This window comes from Procambarus clarkii, chromosome 68 (assembly GCF_040958095.1).
Source record: "Procambarus clarkii isolate CNS0578487 chromosome 68, FALCON_Pclarkii_2.0, whole genome shotgun sequence".
NCBI lineage: Eukaryota > Metazoa > Arthropoda > Malacostraca > Decapoda > Cambaridae > Procambarus > Procambarus clarkii.
The window spans coordinates 16,926,659-16,944,690 of record NC_091217.1 but is presented as its reverse complement, the minus strand read 5'-3'; the positions used below and the strand labels follow the sequence as shown (position 1 = coordinate 16,944,690).

Genomic DNA, 18,032 nt, shown 5'->3' with positions numbered 1-18,032 from the left:
TGATCACTCGATACATACCCGCCTGAAGTGTGAGGGGAAAACAATCTTGGTTCTTCTTGACTAGTCATAGACTGGCTTCCTACTGGTGGTGTCACATAGCTCATCAACATCACCTCCCTACGTGGGCCGCTACCTCTTCTGCCTCGGCACATAGCAGCTACATGCCCTTTCTGCCCACAAGTCCAGCACACCATATTCCTCCTCGGACTCCGGTGTTTCGGACTGTTAGGACTGGTCCTTCGAGGGCTACTTGGGGGCGTCTTCTTAGCGCTTTGTGGGACGGGTCTCTCCTCTTCCTGATGAGGTTTGTCAAACCGGCGTGGGTAATTCCTCGGGAAATACTTAGCAGAAGGCCTATGCATTAAGATGTACTCTTCAGCCATGATGGCTGCCGCACGTAAGGTCTCTACCTGCTGTTCCTCTAAGTACGTCTTCAGATCTCCAGACAGACAGTCTTGAAGTCCTCTAACAGTATGAGCTGCTCGAGGTCTTCTTTGGTCTCCACCTTCCGAGAGGCACACCATTCTTGGAAAAGCCGCTCCTTGATGGTCGCGAATTCGGTGAAAGTGTGCTCCGAGGTCTTTTTCAGGTTTCTAAACTTCTGCCTGTAAGCCTCAGGTACCAATTGGTACGCCATGAGCACGACCTTCTTCACCTTGTCGTAATCGCTGGAGTCATCAAGGGACAACGTGGAGTAGGCGATTTGGGCCTTCCCAGTAAAGACGGACTGTATCATGATGGCCCAATTCTCCTTTGGCCAATCCAAAGAGGCTGCGACCTTCTGGAAGGCTGCGAAGAACTTCGAAACTTCCTTCTCTTTGAACTTCGGGACCATTTTGATGTTCCTTACCGGATCGAAAATACTTGTTTTCCTTGTTTGCCTCCCACCGCCTAATCGCAATACTTCTAGCTCATGTTGTCTCTCTTTTTCTTTTTCTTCTCTTTCTCGCTCTTCTCTTTCTCTTTCTCGTTCTTCTCTTTCTCTTTCTCGTTCTAATTCTAAACGCGTCATCTCCATTGCTTTATCTTGTCTCTCTCTTTCCATTTCTAATTTCTTCCATTCTATCTCACGATTTATTTCCAAGTCACGCATTTTGACAGTTAGCAAGCTTATATTCAGCTCACCTACATCGCTTTCAATGTCACTGCCCATATCTTCCTTTTCAGTGGAAGCTACTTCCTCACTTTCTTTTGTACTTTGTGCCTCGCTTTCCTGTTTCTCCTCGGCCTTCAAATGCTGGTGAACCTTGGACAAGATCTCCACACGGGAATCACTGGCACGTATCTTTATCTCCAGATAGGCACTTACTAATATGAGTTCCTGTTTTCCCAGATATTTCACTCTGGCAAGACAGTCCTCCCTGTTCAGAAAGGCCTGAACATCGTCCAGATCGTCGATGGTAGCTTTTTCTGCCATTGTCACTTAGATGGAGCACTAGCACTTAACACACCGCTTCACTTTAGCACTTAACGCACCGAGCACTGTACTACGCCAATATTGCACTTTATCACACCTAATACCGCACTTGCCAATATTGCACGTAATTACACTGGGCACCGCACACTACAATATTGTACGTAATCACACTGGGCACCGCACAACGCAATATTGCACTTAATCACAGCGAGCACCTCACTCTACAATATTGCACTGAATCACACCGAGCACTGCATAGGACGTATAACGTCCTAATAGTTACAAACAGGGGAAATTATTTACAGGGGATTGCGCTACTTCACCACCCCTGTCAAACATACTTGACAAAGGGTCGGATCCCGCTGGGGATGCCAATTATGTTACGGCCCTATTGGGTCGTAACTGGGTTCTTCTCTGATGTTATTGATGTTATGATGTTATCCGGCCCCAAGTTAGTAGTGGCTTTCAAGGGGTGTGTTCCATAACGCAAGTAAATTAAAGGGGAAGGGATACAAATGCTCAGATATCTATATATAATCACCACCACCATAAATAAATATATAAACTGTCACACGGGGGGTATAAATACACAATGTACAGAATCGTCTTCCTCTGAAGACACGGGATGCTCCACGGTGCTCACGATGAGTAGCCCTGGTTCTCTTCGTTGTGGCCCACAATGAATCCTTTGATTCTCTCGGCGAATCTACCCTGGCCACAGGCCAGCCACATCACAGTCCCACTGGGTGCACCGTCGTGGAGGCCTTCAACCACAAATCCAGCCTGTAGCTGGCAGGTTCCGATCAGCTCCGCTGTGTAGGCCACTCCACGATCGATACTAGGGTTGCGAGCCCTTGGCAGGAGCCTCGTGTGATTCCGCAGATCACTCTCCTCTCTCTTCACCATAGTGGCCAGTCTCTCCCACCAGCCAGCCCCCAGATAAGACGATTCCTGGTACTGCCACGTCACAGGTAGGCTAACGCACTCAACAGTGTTCGTCCGGGGTTGACTCACAGCTTCTGCAGCAAACACGTGGAGAGACTATGGCTGTCTTGGGTAGACTTCCTCATCGTTTAATACAGCAGTCCCAGGTCGACTCTGTAATCAGACACGTCATTAGTACTGGTTATACTCTAGGGCACCTCACTTACAGGCTTAGACACAAACGTCCACCTATCCACTCCATATATGGCGTTGCTGTCTAAGCGCCACCTCACCAGAGGTCAGCAGCGGCTATGTTATGAGCTGATCAAGACGGGAAACCAGCCCCTGTGGCCGGTATATTCCGCCCTCACTAGATGGCGTCGTCCATTTGGAGGGGGTTTCGGGAGCTGACTCACAGATGGCATTGTCGTCACAGCTCCGTGCTACGACGCTGGGCTCGGGTCCGTAACAGTAGCTCAGTCAATTAAGGCAGCGTCTGGGATGCTCTAGGACATAAGTTCGAATCCTCGTCACGGCCCTTGTGGATTTGTTAAAATGATGCATCACGTTACTGTGATTTCTGTGTGTTTAATTGGAATTTAGTTATTACAGGTAGGACTCATAAGTAAATTGCAATATATTACATATTGTTTAGTTACTTGTTTTTTATTGTTGTGTGATAATGGAGTATTATATACAGTTAGACTGCCCATGCTGCAGTCGAGCGTCCCCGAGCCAAGACAGTCCAAAAACTGCTCACAGAAATAACACCACTTGAGACCAGAAGGCATGGCAGGATGTGCAGAATACCCCCGTTGAAGAGAAGAGGTGCATCAGGTACTCTATCAACAGAGAACTCTATCAACATCAGAGGCCCGAGACCGTTCAACACGCTTCCACTACACATAAGGGGCATAACTGGCCGACCTCTCACAGTGTTCAATACAGAACGTGATAAGTACCTCCAAAGGATACTTGATCAACTAGGCTGTGATTCATACGTCAGCCTGCAAGCAGCCGCGTCCAACAGCCTAGTTGACCAGTCCAGCAACGTGGAGTCCTGATCGAGGGCCGGGCCGAGGGGGCGCTAAGACTCGAAAACACATCAAGGTAACCTCAAGGTCAAGGTATGCAATTTCTATAGGTAAGATTGGTAATGGTTTGCTCACTTTACTAGCAGACCTTCGAAGTTCTCGCCAGTCGAGTGCTACGAGTCATTAATGCTAAAGTATACATTAACTAATTTCTCAGTTCAGTTCATTAAGATAAGTAACTTATGTAAATGGTGCATGTCCCAATTTGGCAAACATTTATGTCACTATGTAGTGTTGAGTGAAATACTGAGTTGAACTAATAGAGCTTTTTTGTCTCATTTCGTTATCATTCAACTACTTAATTACTGGTTATTATATGACCTACATACTAAACCGATTCACTTATAATTAGCATAGTAATTTTATGTATGTTGAGACTGTTGAATATTAGATGTTGGTTTTATAATGGTGATTTATTATTGGGTTTATTTATCCTCAATTTATACGTTGTTATTTAACTCACGTTATTCAAATGTTGTTATTTAATCCTCATCTTAGATGAACTGTGATTTTTAGGGAAACTTTTATTGAATCACGAGCCATAATCATGCATCATAACATCATTAATGTGTAGGAGCTAACATCATTAGTTACCGGTCCACTAACCTATAGGAGCTGACATCATTATCAGCTGGTGCACTAATGTGTAGGTGCTGACATCATTATCAGCTGGTGTACTAATGTGTAGGAGCTGACATCATTATCAGCTGGTGCACTAATGTGTAGGAACTGACATCATTATCAGCTGGTGCACTAATGTGTAGGTGCTGACATCATTATCAGCTGGTGCACTAATGTGTAGGTGCTGACATCATTATCAGCTGTTGCACTAATGTGTAGGTGCTGACATCATTATCAGCTGGTGTACTAATGTGTAGGAGCTGACATCATTATCAGCTGGTGAACTAATGTGTAGGTGCTGACATCATTATCAGCTGGTGCACTAATGTGTAGGTGCTGACATCATTATCAGCTGGTGCACTAATGTGTAGGTGCTGACATCATTATCAGCTGGTGTACTAATGTGTAGGAACTGACATCATTATCAGCTGGTGCACTAAAGTGTAGGAACTGACATCATTATCAGCTGGTGCACTAATATGTAGGAACTGACATCATTATCAGCTGGTGCACTAATGTGTAGGAGCTGACATCATTATCAGCTGGTGCACTAATGTGTAGGAACTGACATCATTATCAGCTGGTGCACTAATGTGTAGGAACTGACATCATTGTAAACTTGTGCACTAATGTGTAGGAGCTGACATCATTATCAGCTGGTGCACTAATGTGTAGGAACTGACATCATTATCAGCTGGTGCACTAATGTGTAGGAGCTGACATCATTGTAAACTTGTGCACTAATGTGTAGGAGCTGACATCATTATCAGCTGGTGCACTAATGTGTAGGAACTGACATCATTATCAGCTGGTGCACTAATTTGTAGGAACTGACATCATTGTAAACTTGTGCACTAATGTGTAGGAGCTGACATCATTATCAGCTGGTGCACTAATGTGTAGGAACTGACATCATTGTAAACTTGTGCACTAATGTGCAGGAGCTGACATCATTTGCGGCTGGTCCAGTAAGTAAATGTGATAAAAGGTAATAAGACTCAATATATTAAAAATATATTAAATAATTCTGAGTTAAAATCTGATCAAGATACCATGATGAAAGAAATAGTGCAATTTATGATCATGGAACTATTACTACTACTACTGATATTATCACTACTACTACATCTGCTGTTACTACTATTGCTACTTCTACAGCTACAACTGCTACTACTATGGCGGCTTCTTAAACTAAAACCGCTACTTGAAATAAAACCGCTACTAGCAGGCATCCATCAGTCTCAAGAGACTATGGAGTTACGCTCTGGTTGTCGGTCTGGAGTGGCCTCACCAGGACGTAAAGCCAGGGTAGGTTGATTCGGGGGAGAAGCTGTTACCTAGGCAGCAGGTCCCCCCTCTCCACGGCGCTGAAAGTCTCCAATGAAAAGGCATACGCCAACACGATTGGTTCCAGCGCCGTCGCAGAAACTGTGAGTTCCGGAGTTGACCTCGAAGTTGGTGAAAAAGGGCACAGGGATCTCCAACCCCGGAGATCGCCGTGATCAGGGCCGGAGAAGAACCACCCCATCAAGGGTATGAACGACCCCAGCCTCCTGAAGCAGAGCCTGAGCCGCTCGACCCTCGGGAGGTGGACGTCCCGGGCCCGCACCTACGGGTTCCAGACAGAGATCGTCACAGCCCTCTTTCACCCGAGGCCGGCCTCCTTCAAGACCGAGTTGAAGGAAGATTGATAATTATTAAATACAACAATTATTATTATAACAATTATTATAATAATAATATAAATAATTAATACTACTACAACTACTACTATAACTGTTACTACAACTAATGCTACTACAATTACAACTTCTACTACTAAGACTATTACTTCTACTACTACTACTACTAGAACTACTACTACAACTACTACTACTACTTCAACTACTACGACTGCGTTGTAGTAGTTGAAGTAGTAGTAGTTACTGCTACTGCCACTGCTACTACTACTACCCGATGTCACTACTATAATTATGGCTACAACTATAACTGCTGCTAATACTACTACAACTGTAACTGCTACTACTACTACCTACGGGCTCACCATAGCCCGTGCTACTTGGAACTTTGTTCCAGGTAGCGAATCTTTAACAACAATAACATACTACTACTATAACTGCTACAAGTAGCAGTTATAAGCCCGTCCTCATCACCAGCTGTTGGGAGTGTGTGGCTCCCGTCCTCATCACCAGCTGTTGGGAGTGTGTGGCTCCCGTCCTCATCACCAGCTGGTGGAAGTGTGTGGCTCCCGTCCTCATCACCAGCTGGTGGGAGTGTGTGGCTCCCGTCCTCATCACCAGCTGGTGGAAGTGTGTGGCTCCCGTCCTCATCACCAGCTGTTGGAAGTGTGTGGCTCCCGTCCTCATCACCAGCTGGTGGAAGTGTGTGGCTCCCGTCCTCATCACCAGCTGGTGGGAGTGTGTGGCTCCCGTCCTCATCACCAGCTGGTGGGAGTGTGTGGCTCCCGTCCTCATCACCAGCTGGTGGGAGTGTGTGGCTCCCGCCCTCATCACCAGCTGGTGGGAGTAATTCCCATCTCAGGTCACGTCACCTTCACACGAAAAACACATCACTCCACAGTGAGCATCCTATCGATAGAATGAACCACCAGATTTATTTTGTGTGAACCAACGTTGCTGCTCCCACTCACAAAAGGAAAACTTTCTCCAGTTTAAGTTGTGACAGTGATAGCATTTACCATCCTGTGACCAAAGCCAACAAGACGATCCACTCCACTATGACCTATCGAGAACATAAGCCTCTACCAATGAGCTCTACTCAGGCAAAATCTGTAGTGCCAGTCTTCAAGGTGCAGCATGCTGAAGGTAAGTCCTCGTACGCCACTGTAGTGGACCTTGAAAAAAAAATATCCCCATTTCAAGATCAGAGCAAATCCAAACCTCAGAGGCGAATATATTCTGAGGCCCAAAAACAAGACAGCTGTAACGAATCTTAAAAATAACAGGAAATGCGACGAACTCAAGTCAGAGGCCAAAATAAGGAAAATCATTGTCCTCCACTTTCTCCTGCGCATTGTCCTAAAGCATTTCCAAATGCTGAATTATGTGGTATCAATAGAAAGATGCCAGGTAAAATCCACGAAGCAAGAAACCTGACAAGTCCTTCTCACAGTAAAAGGACGGATTACAGAGAATCTTTATCTTGGCATTGGGGGGGGGGGGGGGTGTTCCAACACAGTCTTACACCCCAGGCCCCCTCAGATGCTTCAAATATCAGAGACTTGGACATTGGACATCACAAGGACGGCTGCTAACGCCCTGTACTCACCTAGTTGTACTCACCCAGTTGTGCTTGCGGGGGTTGAGCTCTGGCTCTTTGGTCCCGCCTCTCAACCGTCAATCAACAGGTGTACAGGTTCCTGAGCCTATTGGGCTCTGTCATATCTACACTAGAAACTGTGTATGGAGTCAGCCTCCACCACATTACTTCCTAATGCATTCCATTTGTCAACCACTCTGACACTAAAAAAGTTCTTTCTAATATCCCCCAGTGCGTGTTCCCCTTGTGTTAAATAGCCTGTCTTTATCAACCCTGTCGATTCCCTTGAGAATCTTGAATGTGGTGATCATGTCCCCCCTAACTCTTCTGTCTTCCAATGAAGTGAGGTTTAATTCCCGTAGTCTCTCCTCGTAGCTCATACCTCTCAGCTCGGGTACTAGTCTGGTGGCAAACCTTTGAACCTTTTCCAGTTTATTCTTATGCTTAACTAGATATGGACTCCATGCTGGAGCCGCATACTCCAGGATTGGTCTGACATATGTGGTATATAATGTTCTGAAAGATTCCTTACACAAGTTTCTAAAGGCCGTTCTTATGTTAGCCAACCTGGCATATGCTGCTGATGTTATCCTCTTGATATGAGCTTCAGGGGACAGGTCTGGCGTGATATCAACCCACAGGTCTTTCTCTCTCTCTGACTCTTGAAGTATCTCATCTCCCAAATGATACCTTGTATCTGGTCGCCTGCTTCCTACCCCCTATCTTCATTACATTACATTTGCTTGGGTTAAACTCTAACAACCATTTGTTCGACTCTTCCTGCAGCTTGTCCAGGTCTTCTTGAAGCCTCAAGTTGTCCTCATCTGTCTTAATCCTTCTCATAATTTTGAGGTGCGGAGTCTGCAGCCAGCCACACGATACGAAAATATACCTTGGTAAATACAAAGCAAACCAACCCACCCAAGCTAAGTACCTAAATTGCTCCAAGGCACACCACACCTGGAACTTAAGATGCCCCAAAAGACTTAAAAGGATCCAAACGATCACCCCCAAGCATACAGCAGAGCTGAAACCCAAACCAAAACATATACCAGCTCCCCTGCCCACAAAAACACCGTGAAACTTGCCAAGACTAAACCAGGTGGAGAGGGCACATGGCACTCCACCATCGGCCATGGTGAAAGGTGTGAAGGCCTCCGTCCAGGACAGAGGGATGGTTGGGGGCCACAAGAAAATAGTTCAACGCAATCGCCCGCTTATTGCACCCAGTAAGCACACTGGTGACAATAAAAGTAAGAGTGTCCAAGTTTTCACTGATAAGGGCCACAGAGTAAACAGGCCCCAAACCAGCTCAGAAGTAAGTAGTGCTCCTGCACAACTGAACACCCTCTGGCCAATGCTTAAGGCCTTGGTCACGGAATTGGTCGAAAGTTTGCTGTCGAAACACGGTCTCAAGTAAACAACAGACATTCGAAAGACAATTGAGCACAAGCTCAAGAAATTCGAAAAAACAATATCCTCACCTTCATGCACGCAGGGCAGGAAGCACTCGCCTAAAAAAAACAGGTAGAGTCCAGTACTTCTGAAAGCGACATTGATGAGTACGTTTCAAGTACACCAAGATCCTTAACTCCAATTTCAACTTCCATGGCGAGTTCATCTGGCTCCATGGATACAACGTTAATATCATGAAGATCCAACAACCTAGAAGACTAAAGATCCTGCAATGGAATGCGCAAGGGCTGCCCACAAAAATGCAACACTTGCAATGCATAGCAGCAACCAAATGCATAGACATCGTGATACTACAGGAGAGCTTGTTTCGAAACGGATTAGAACCTAAAATCTCAGGCTATCAGGGCTTCTTCCATCCATGGGTCAACGGGCAATTCAGAGGAAGTGACATCTATGTGAAATGTGACCTGATCTCCAAGCACATAACCAGCCCACCTGATTGTGGTCCAGGGACAGAGGTGATGAGAGTATCCATCGAGCTAAGACATGACAAGCTTGAAGTGTTTAATATTTACAGGTCTCCACGTGCTGAAATGGATCTCTAAGTGTTATTTGGATATGTGACTACATCAACACAATAATTTATGGTGATTTCAATGCCCATCATCGATTGGCACTGGGCTCGAACACAACAAATGAGATAGGCACTCATATAGTACATCTACTAGACCATCTTTCAGAAATCCAAATCCTAAACAAGAATGAACCCACCCACATCCAAGGAGGTAGAGTAGACATTACCTTCGTTTCAGCCTCCCTAAGAAATGCAGCAACATGGTCAGTTGAGCCCACACTCATAAGCGATCACTATGGGGGTCCAAATTGATCTAAAGTCGGATCTACCCACCTCCACCAGAAGCCTGGAACTTCGCATTTGCAAAATGGGACCGATTTCAAAACCTCATCTCCGAGGGGCATAGAAACTATGATGTTCCCGAAGACATCATCGTTTAATCAGACAGAACAAGATTTTGTCAAAGTGATTCAAAGTGCAGCCAAACACTCAATTCCCCTTAAAAAAAAAACAGTTCACCAGACCCCAAAAATATCACTGGTACTATTGCGAATGTGTCAAAGAACTCAATCAGACTCAACATCTCAATAAGCTATACAAAAAGCAGTAAAGTGACCGCAACAGGACTTTACTTTGTGAGGCCAAGGAACATGTGCATCAAGAGACAAGGATGATAAAAGAACAAAAGTAGCTGGGATGATGTTCACATCCTAATGAACACACCTCTCCTGGAGAGATGTGGCAGCAAATCCACAGGCCAAAGGAAATAAAGCACCTAAAGCCCAACACCCTAAGGATCTTCAACAGGAAGCCGAAGTACTGGCAACCAAACTTGCCGAAAGAGCAGCCAGTAATCAGCTTCCACCAGATGTACTAACAGTGCAGACAGGATTAGAGGAAGAAAGGTGGCACAGAATCCTTACAACATGTGCAGAAGTCACTGATACTAATACCCCTTTCACACTGGATGAGCTCAATCGGGCTAAGAAAAACTCCTAGGATACATTCTCTGGAGACGACAAAATAACCTATAAAATTATTAGAAACATCAGCCCAAAGGGAGACGCAGCATACCTTAATTAATTTAAGGTATGTACGTTTACTAATTTAGCCTGAACTTCTCAAACTTGACCTACAGCTTGGAATAGGGCAGACATAGTGCCGATACCAAAACTCAAAGATTTAGCTAATTCAGAGCCCAACTCTCTTCAAAGCTGTGCAGCCAAAACGGCTGACAGAATGGCACTCAACAGACTTGAGTGGAAATTGCTAAACTATACCAGGATATGTATGTCTATAGAAGCGGGGTTGGCTCAGTGGAGTGTATTACAACTCTGTTAGCTCACTTGAATGACAGACCAGGAATGCTCATATTCCTGGACCTCGAGAAAGCCTTTGAACTGGCTAGCGCCCCAGCTATTCTCTGCTGCCTCATCGACAAAGAGGTCAAAGGCAACCTGCTCTCTCCTGGACCAAAAACTGACTCACGAACAGAGAAGCAGGTGTGAAACTTCATGGCACAGTCTCTGAATACAAAAGACATGAAAATAGTACAACACAAGTAAACACTCTCAGCCCTCTTTTCTTCAACTGTTAAATGTAAAGAATAATGAAGCTGAAACTCCTACAGAACTGCAGGCTGCTGAACTACGCAGACGACTTTGTCATCATAATAAAAGGAAGGGATGCGGCGCGCCTTGCACCCAAATGCTTAGACTGCATCAGTGAAGAGGCAAAGCAGATTGGTATCAAATTCAACCCCAGGAAGACAATAGCCATGCCCATAAAAATAGTGAAACCCAACTTCCAACTCACAGTACAGGGTCAACCAACTGAATGGGTGGAAACTTATCAGTATCTAGGAATAATCCAGGACACACATAAATTTTAATGCTGAGGTCACTTACTTAAGAGAGAGAATTGTGGCCAAGACGGCAATCCTCAGGTTGCTAACCTCCCTCTCTGGAGGAGCCAGTCTGCTAGTCCTTCGCACATACTATGTACAGGTAGTCTGATCAGTGATCGATTATGCCGCACCTGCACTCACAAGCCTATCACAACAATAGTGGAAAAAACTTGAAGTAGCCTAAAACAATGCTATGAGAGCTGCCCTGGGAGCCCCCTATGTGGGAGCCAGAATTGAAACTTTAAGACTGTAAATTAGTTTTCCCTCTCTTCAAGAAAGAATATCTCAAAGAACAGCTACGATTATCAGTAAGATAATTATTTCCCCCTGATCCAGTCCCAGTAAGACAGGCCTTGATTGTTGGACTTGGCCAAAGCAACGGAAACTCTTGGGCTGCCAGACCAGGAAAAATCCTAAACACACTACAGTAAAAAAGAATAATTCTTGATAGAAGTGATCAACCACACTCAAACTGCACTTATCCCTCCACCGTGGTAGGACCCTACCGTTAAAACAGTAACAGTAATAGAAAGTCTTCTGGTGAAAAAGGCTGACTATGATCCAACAATCCTAAGGCGCATCATAGAAAAACATATGAGCAGCATTACAGTAGCAGGAGCCACCCACATTTTCACAAATGGATCAGTGGACACAGAAAATGAGAGTGCTGGTGATGCTCTTTGCACGGACAGTGATTAGGCATATTGGAGACTGGGAGGACCAGTACCATCAACTCAAACTGAGCTGTTTGCCATACAACAGGCATTCGCGTATATGATTGCACAAAACACTCAAAATGCAGTCATGCACACAGACTCAAAAGCTGAATTTCAAATATTAGGAAAAAAGCAGTAGAAAGACAACGTGAAAATAATTACCACCATTTTGAATCTTGGAGCAGTAGCTAAAGACCAAAGACTCAACATGACACTAAACTGGATAACATCCCATGTTGGAATCCCATTAAATGAGACCTTCCATTCTGATGAAATTGCTAAATTTGCAACTTGTCATCCAGTGATACATAAAACAATCCAACCCAGCCTAGTGGGGGCCTCGTAGCCTGGTGGATAGCGCGCAGGACTCGTAATTCTGTGGCGCGGGTTCGATTCCCGCACGAGGCAGAAACAAATGGGCAAAGTTTCTTTCACCCTGAATGCCCCTGTTACCTAGCAGTAAATAGGTACCTGGGAGTTAGTCAGCTGTCACGGGCTGTTTCCTGGGGGTAGAGGCCTGGTCGAGGACCGGGCCGCGGGGACACTAAAAAGCCCCGAAATCATCTCAAGATAACCTCAAGATAGCCTAGAGTACATAAAAAACACCATCACCAAAAAACTCTCACATCTCAACTAAGCCCATCTACACCAGAGTATAGCAGAAGGTTCGCTCTCTGCAATATGGTATCTTCAGGCCAGAAGAAATCCATAGGGAAAGAGCAGTTCAGGTATATAGACTACGTCTAAGTTACAGATGCTACTGGCAGACAGAGAGAATGCATCTTCTGCTAAACAATTACAGAAAAATCACTACTTCACTATCTCCTGGAATGTAAAGCAACCAACGACCTTAGGTCAGCGACAGTATACATTTACTAAACCAAAAATCTACCACTTACGGGCTATTCATTCCCATGTCTCCTCTTGGGAGGCTTAATCTTCCTCAATCAATCAATGTTTGTAAACTCTCCAATGACAGCACATTCATGTCAACTCGCAGCAAGACTCAGACTATGAAAACACGGAAGACTTAGAGCTTGATCTGTAACACTTCGAAGATCGTGGTGGATACAAGGTCGGGAGCAGCATGACAACTAAACTTGAGTCCTATGGACTCCTTGCGCTTTAGTGGAGGTGTGTAGGAGCCCATGATGGCACATATACCACCCCCAGCGTGACGTTATCCGCCCATCCGTCAACACGCCGGCCAACAGCGACGACAAACACGTCCACCCACCAGACGCCAGTAGCAGAGCGAATCAAAGCACGTCTGCTCGCCACCACGTCCACGACGAGACTCCCACATTGGTTACGAATTGGCAAGTACTATATGGGAATATAATAGTTGCAACGAATATGTTGTCAAATAGGAAATTGACCCTGTTTCAGAAGGCTGTAATAATCAATTGCAAAATTTTGTCTAAAGTGTGGTATTTGTCTCACAGCTTTCCCATAGACAAGAAAAGTGCTATAGAGATTGACAAAACTATTTTTAGATATGTATGGTATGGTAGATACCAGCCAATTAAACGAACTACCCTATGTAAAGGTACGAAAAACGGTGGAATAGGAATACTGAATGTGTACCATAAGTCATTGGCAATCTTATGTGTTACTTTTAGAAAGGAGATAATGCAGAGGGATAGTGTAAATGCACTAGGACATTACTATTGTAAATTACGTGTTAGCTATTTGATACATATGCCAGAGTATACTGACCTTGCTTTTATTTCACCGCACTTTTATTCATGTGCAATTGATGTTCTCAGGCGGATTTGTAATATTGAAGGTTTTTTAATGATGAACAGTAAACAAGTGTATGATGTTATTCTACCAAATGTAGTTCCTAGAGTAGAGGAGGCATATCCACTCTTTAGCTGGCAAGTAATATGGGCAAACCTTCATGTTAAATTTATTGCCCCAAAACAACGTGAGCTATTGTATCGCTATATTCATGAGACCCTCCCTACTAATGATAGGTTGTTGATGTTGGGCATTAAAGACGACAATAGGTGTGACCAATGTACTGAAATTGAGAATAATATACATATATTTTATTTCTGTAAGCAGAAAGTTGTTCTTGTAAACTGGATTAGAGACACTCTTAAAGATTTATGTGGACCAAGTATTAGAGTGGAGTTAATGAGGTTTTTAATGTTTCATATTGACATAAAATGCAAGAAAATTAGGAATACAATAATTATGTTACTTTCTGATTACATTTTTTGTGTGTGGATAGGCAGGCAGGATGGTTACACAGTAGACAAAATATTGAAGTTCTTGCGAGGCAGGATCAGGTATAACATTTGGGGTTTAAGGCTCATGCTCGGTGATGATATAGGAAATTGGTTTACTGAGGCTTATATAAAATATATATAAATGTAATATTTTCCCCTGTATTTTAATGTAAGTTTATTCTTCAATTTTTGTAACTCGTTTATAGGGGTTTTCTAAAAGATCTTGTTCTGTACTACTGAAACACTTGTTCACTAAGAATTGTAATATATAATTGCCTTGTAACACTTATGTATATGTAACTTATATTGTATTTTTTTAAATAAAGATGAAAAAAAAGAGGTCTTCAATAAGTAACCAGCTCTATAGTTTTATAGCTAGCCCTCCGAGACAGCTTCTCCCTCTCCCCCCCCCCAAAAAAAACAAAAAAATCCATCCATACACAGATCTTCAGTATCAGTTGTTGGTACTGGTAGTGGCTCCAAGGAGCCTCCACTTACGGGCTATTCATGCCCGAGCCACCTTTTGGGTGGCTTATTTTTTCCCGATCAGTCAATCTTGTAAACACAGTACAGATGTGTTAGTGTAACAAAGTGTACTCTTGAAGATGTCACATTGTTGATGAAACATCGAACAATCAAAATAGAAAGATTTAGTGATCTAGTGTTTCTTCACTTATTGTACTTCTTTATAACAGAATAACTCTTTCCTTTTATCAGTATTACCCATCCTAGTTATTTATATTAACCTTCATAGTTATTGATATTAGCCTCCCTAGTAATTAATATTAACCATCCTAGTTATTAATATTAACCTTCATAGTTATTGATATTAACCTTCATAATTATTGATATTAACCTCCCTAGTTATTATTATTAACCTTCCTATTTATGTCTATTAACCTTCCTAGTTATCGCTATTTTCCTTCCTAGATATTTTTATGAGCCTTCCTACTCATTACTAATAAACTTCCTAGTTATCATTATTAACTTTCCTAGCTATCACTATAAACATAGTTGAAATATAATTAACGTTCCTAGTTATTACTGTCTCTAGTATCACTATTAACGTTCCTAGCCTTTACTCGGAACCTTCCTAGCAATTATGGACCACAATAATGACACAAACATCAAATTAAAGTAGAAGTTGACATAAATTTAGGGATAAAAACTTTGTGAAATAAATGAGAGCTGAAAAAAATGTAAGAGTGGCGACATTTTATCGGACTAAAATATTAGGCCAACCACACAACACCAAGATATTCAAAAGCCCCACAAGATAATGTTACTAACCAATCACAACTTATGCAAACAATTTAATTCATCCATAGTAGAGCATTTCCCCAATGAAAATCCGTGAAGCAGAGTAAAATGGCTGCTGGCTTGGTAACTATCCAATCAGCGGCGAGAACCCCGCCCCGGCCACAGGAACAAAGGAACTCTGGCGGTATAATCAATACTGAGGTGGGGAGACAAGGGACCAGATTCACGAAGCAGTTACGCAAGTACTTACAAACCAGTCCATCTTTTCTCAATCTTTTGCGGCTTTGTTTACAATTATTAAACAGTTAATGAGCTCCGAAGCACCAGGAAGCTGTTTATAACAATAACAACAGTTGATTGGGAAGTTTTCATGTTTGTAAACTATTTAATAAATGTAACCAAAGCCGTCAAAGATTGAGAAAAGATGTACACGTTCGTAAGTACTAACGTAACTGCTTCGTGAGTCAGGTCCTGCTACAGTCAGAGGAGCGGCGCTGCACTCTCTACTTCATGTCTATACATGTTATCACTTATTTATTTTATAGACTACCAGTTGAGGTAAAATGTTTGCCAAATATAATTATCAACTTCATAAGTTAAAAAACGAAAACAATAAACATTGCATAATACATAGTAGTAATTAGAAAGTTCAAAATTAATTTATATTATGACAGTATTTAAAAATAGCCATTTTTTAAGACCTATAATCAACTGGAGAATTATTATGGCCTCTGCAAGAGCTATCCGACCCCAAGGAAAGAGAGCTCAAACAAACAACCAGAGCTCAAATTTTCCTTTGCAGACAACCTGTAAGGATAAATAATAATGACATCGCGAGACCAACAGACTGCAAATTACTTAGAAAAAGTAAAAGTCCTGCAAGAGAACCTGTTTGCTGAGAAAAGCTGGATCCTTCATAAGGACGCACTCGAGTCTCTTGAGATACCAAATCGACTTTCCCCTGGACCCAGTAATAGAACACAAGCAAATCCGGAATGCGGAACGATGCCGCACAAAAGTAGACAAAGCAGCGACACGTCAGCTTCTAGTGACCGTCATGGGACATGTGCCAGAAACACTCAATCTTGGAAATTGAGGAATATACCGACAGAAACCATACGTCACAGAACCCCTGCGCCGCTACAGGTGTCAGAAATACGGCCACCATCAATCACGCTGCACCGGACAGGAGAAATGCGGAGTGTGCAGCCTGAGGCATTCAACCGAAGGCTGTATAGCTAAGCACAAGGTAAACCAGACCACAACAGACAAAATGTCCAAATTGTGGAGGCAAACTTCATGCCTGGAGCACAACCTGCTCTGCACAGAAAGAAAAGGTGCAGACAGCAGAGGCCAGGATAAACACACACACACCAGCATTACATACACCAACACCAACGTCTGGAACACTCGTGCACAGCAATAACAGAGATCCACTCACACAGAACAAAATTTTTCCAATCTATCAACTACAAATCAGAAAATACACAAAAATGCTGCAGAAATACAACAAAAGCAAAAAAAGCAAACATAAATTACTTTCGGAAACAACACAACTAATTTACAGTTTTACCGAGGTTCAGCTGAAAAAGCATTGTGAAGATCATGGCAGAGACCATTATCAATTGTCTACAGATGACTCAGAAAGCATTACAACAACAGACTCAGGAAACTGTGCATTAATAACTTGCGTATTAATGGACAAGATCGTGCAACAGAACACAGTTACACAAGAAATAGACAGTCTGAGACAAGACGAAGCACAAGAAGGCAAACAACGCGACATGGACATCAAGATTACCAACAACAGTCGGGTAGTCAAGACACTAGACCATTAACATTCACAAAAGCAACTGCAAGAAGCAGTGACCACTCAAGATCAACAGAATCTTACAACACAAGAGACAGACAACAATGCACTCTGATATGCAACAATTTCAACAAAGATTTATTGAACAGCAGAGATTCACAGATTCCAACAATACAAGAGGAGGGCATGAACAACCAATGCATCCCAATGTGCAGCAACATCAACAACGAAACACTGAATGGCAGAGATGCACAGATTCCGACAACACAAGAAAAGGCCACGAGCAATCAATGCATTCCGATGTGCAGCAATACCAACAGCAAAGCGATGGTCAACAGTTATGGATAGATTCAAACAATGCAGGGGATGACCATGAGCAATCAGTGCAGTCCCATGTGCAGCGACACGAGTTGCGAGGTGGAGAATATAAACGTCGATTCCGAAGAGGAGTTCTACTAGAACAGACAACACCAATTGAAACCGTCGTCTGGTCATTACGAATACTGCAGTGAAACATACAAGGTCTTGGAAATAAAAATCCCATCCTTCAGGAAGACGCAATCAGTGCGAAAGCATATATAATCGTTTTGCAAGAGACTCTTTTTCCCAGCCACGAAGTCCTTCAGATTAGCTAGATATCAGCACTATATTATACCGTATGAACAGGGAAGACAAAGACGGTTAATGACCCTAGTTAGAAACACCATACCCAGCAAGAAAATAGACCCAATGTCATGTTGGGATGGAGCAGAGGTATTAGCAGTAACAGTGAATATGG

General features: G+C 43.2%; 1 protein-coding gene across 1 annotated transcript; it reads left to right on the top strand.

Annotated features, from left to right (window-relative positions):
* Positions 1-17,358: 17,358 nt before the first annotated feature.
* On the top strand, positions 17,359-17,766 carry LOC138355663 (involucrin-like). Its single transcript, XM_069310986.1, has one exon. The coding sequence runs from the start codon at positions 17,359-17,361 to the stop codon at positions 17,764-17,766; it is 408 nt and encodes a 135-aa protein (XP_069167087.1).
* Positions 17,767-18,032: the final 266 nt, after the last annotated feature.